Here is a 1,194-nt window from a genome sequence, read left to right on the forward strand (position 1 = left end):
AATATGAGCACTTTTTCTAAGGGGGCAATAAACATATGGGCTACAGTATGAGTCACTGCAGGATGACCACGTTGCACCAGAACCAAAGGGTAGCAGTGTTGGCAACAGTAAACAGGAGGACTGCACAGTGTTAGGCTATATGAAAACAGGCTTTAATTTGACTTCACTGCATGCTGGCAGTAACAAGTGATTCACGCTTTAGAATAAATTAATATTTCCCTTGGGGCTCACATTGTCATTTACTTTTGATTTAATAATGGTCTAAATATGTATTACATATTTTTATGCCTATTCGGACATTCCATTCATCTCTTGGCTTTTAGTGAAGACATGGCCGTTGTTATTTTGCTTGGAGTGTTCACGGAAACCATGGCACTTTATTTGAATTATTGATAATCAATGAAGTTATTAATAGCCCACAAAAAGAAACTCAAACCTTAATAAACCGCTAATGGGAAATGACTACTATTACTACTTGCCTTTTGAAAGCCTGACTTTAAAGGACTAACTCTGAGCGGAAATTATTCCAACATAACCCCCCTTCCCCATCCGCGATAACACTCGCAGGGTGCGCGCTCAGTCACGCAGATGCACGCGCTCTCGTACCTCCAGTCTTCCTGCCAAAGCGATGTACTCGCGTTGTCCCGCACAGCCCCAGCATACGGTTGTCGTTTTCAGCACGGGACAGAACCTGCACCCTCTTACTGCAATATGGCGACAGAGGTAAGGATTTCAGCTCTTCCGCCACCTTTTGAACAAAATCCGGAATGATTATGTAGGCTACCTCCGTTTGTTCTTTTTTTCCCTAAGAAATGCAGTCTTTTAAACTGACTGTTTCTTCTGCCTCCGATTTCTGTGGTTTCTCGTGAATGTTGCCTTAATTCAATCCAATCAGCCGACTGGACCTGGCTTATTGTGAATTTGAAGAAGAGTACAGAGTCATGTCACGTTATCTTCATGCAAGAAAATATTGTTCCAGGATCTTCAATTTCATTTACTTTCATCACACTTTATACTTTATTACCATACATAATGTTTTTATATGCACTGTCTTATAAGAAAGAGAAACCAATGGCATTCAGGTAGAAATATCCTGTACCCCAAAGCTGAGGAGCCTGATGGGAGTAATGATGATGGAGCACTCAGCACCATGGACAGGGACAGTCTCTCTCTCTCTCTCTCTCTCTCTCTCTC

General features: G+C 41.9%; 1 protein-coding gene across 1 annotated transcript in view; it reads left to right on the plus strand.

Moving 5' to 3' along the window:
- The first annotated feature begins 569 nt into the window (after positions 1-569).
- golga7bb (golgin A7 family, member Bb) overlaps positions 570-1,194 on the plus strand; it is a 15,249-nt gene continuing 14,624 nt past the window's right edge. Inside the window, exon 1 of the mRNA XM_032541657.1 lies at positions 570-723. Coding sequence (XP_032397548.1) covers positions 589-723 — 135 coding nt within the window. The 5' untranslated portion in view covers positions 570-588. The remainder of the gene's footprint in view (positions 724-1,194) is intronic.

This window comes from Etheostoma spectabile, chromosome 17 (assembly GCF_008692095.1).
Source record: "Etheostoma spectabile isolate EspeVRDwgs_2016 chromosome 17, UIUC_Espe_1.0, whole genome shotgun sequence".
Lineage (NCBI taxonomy): Eukaryota > Metazoa > Chordata > Actinopteri > Perciformes > Percidae > Etheostoma > Etheostoma spectabile.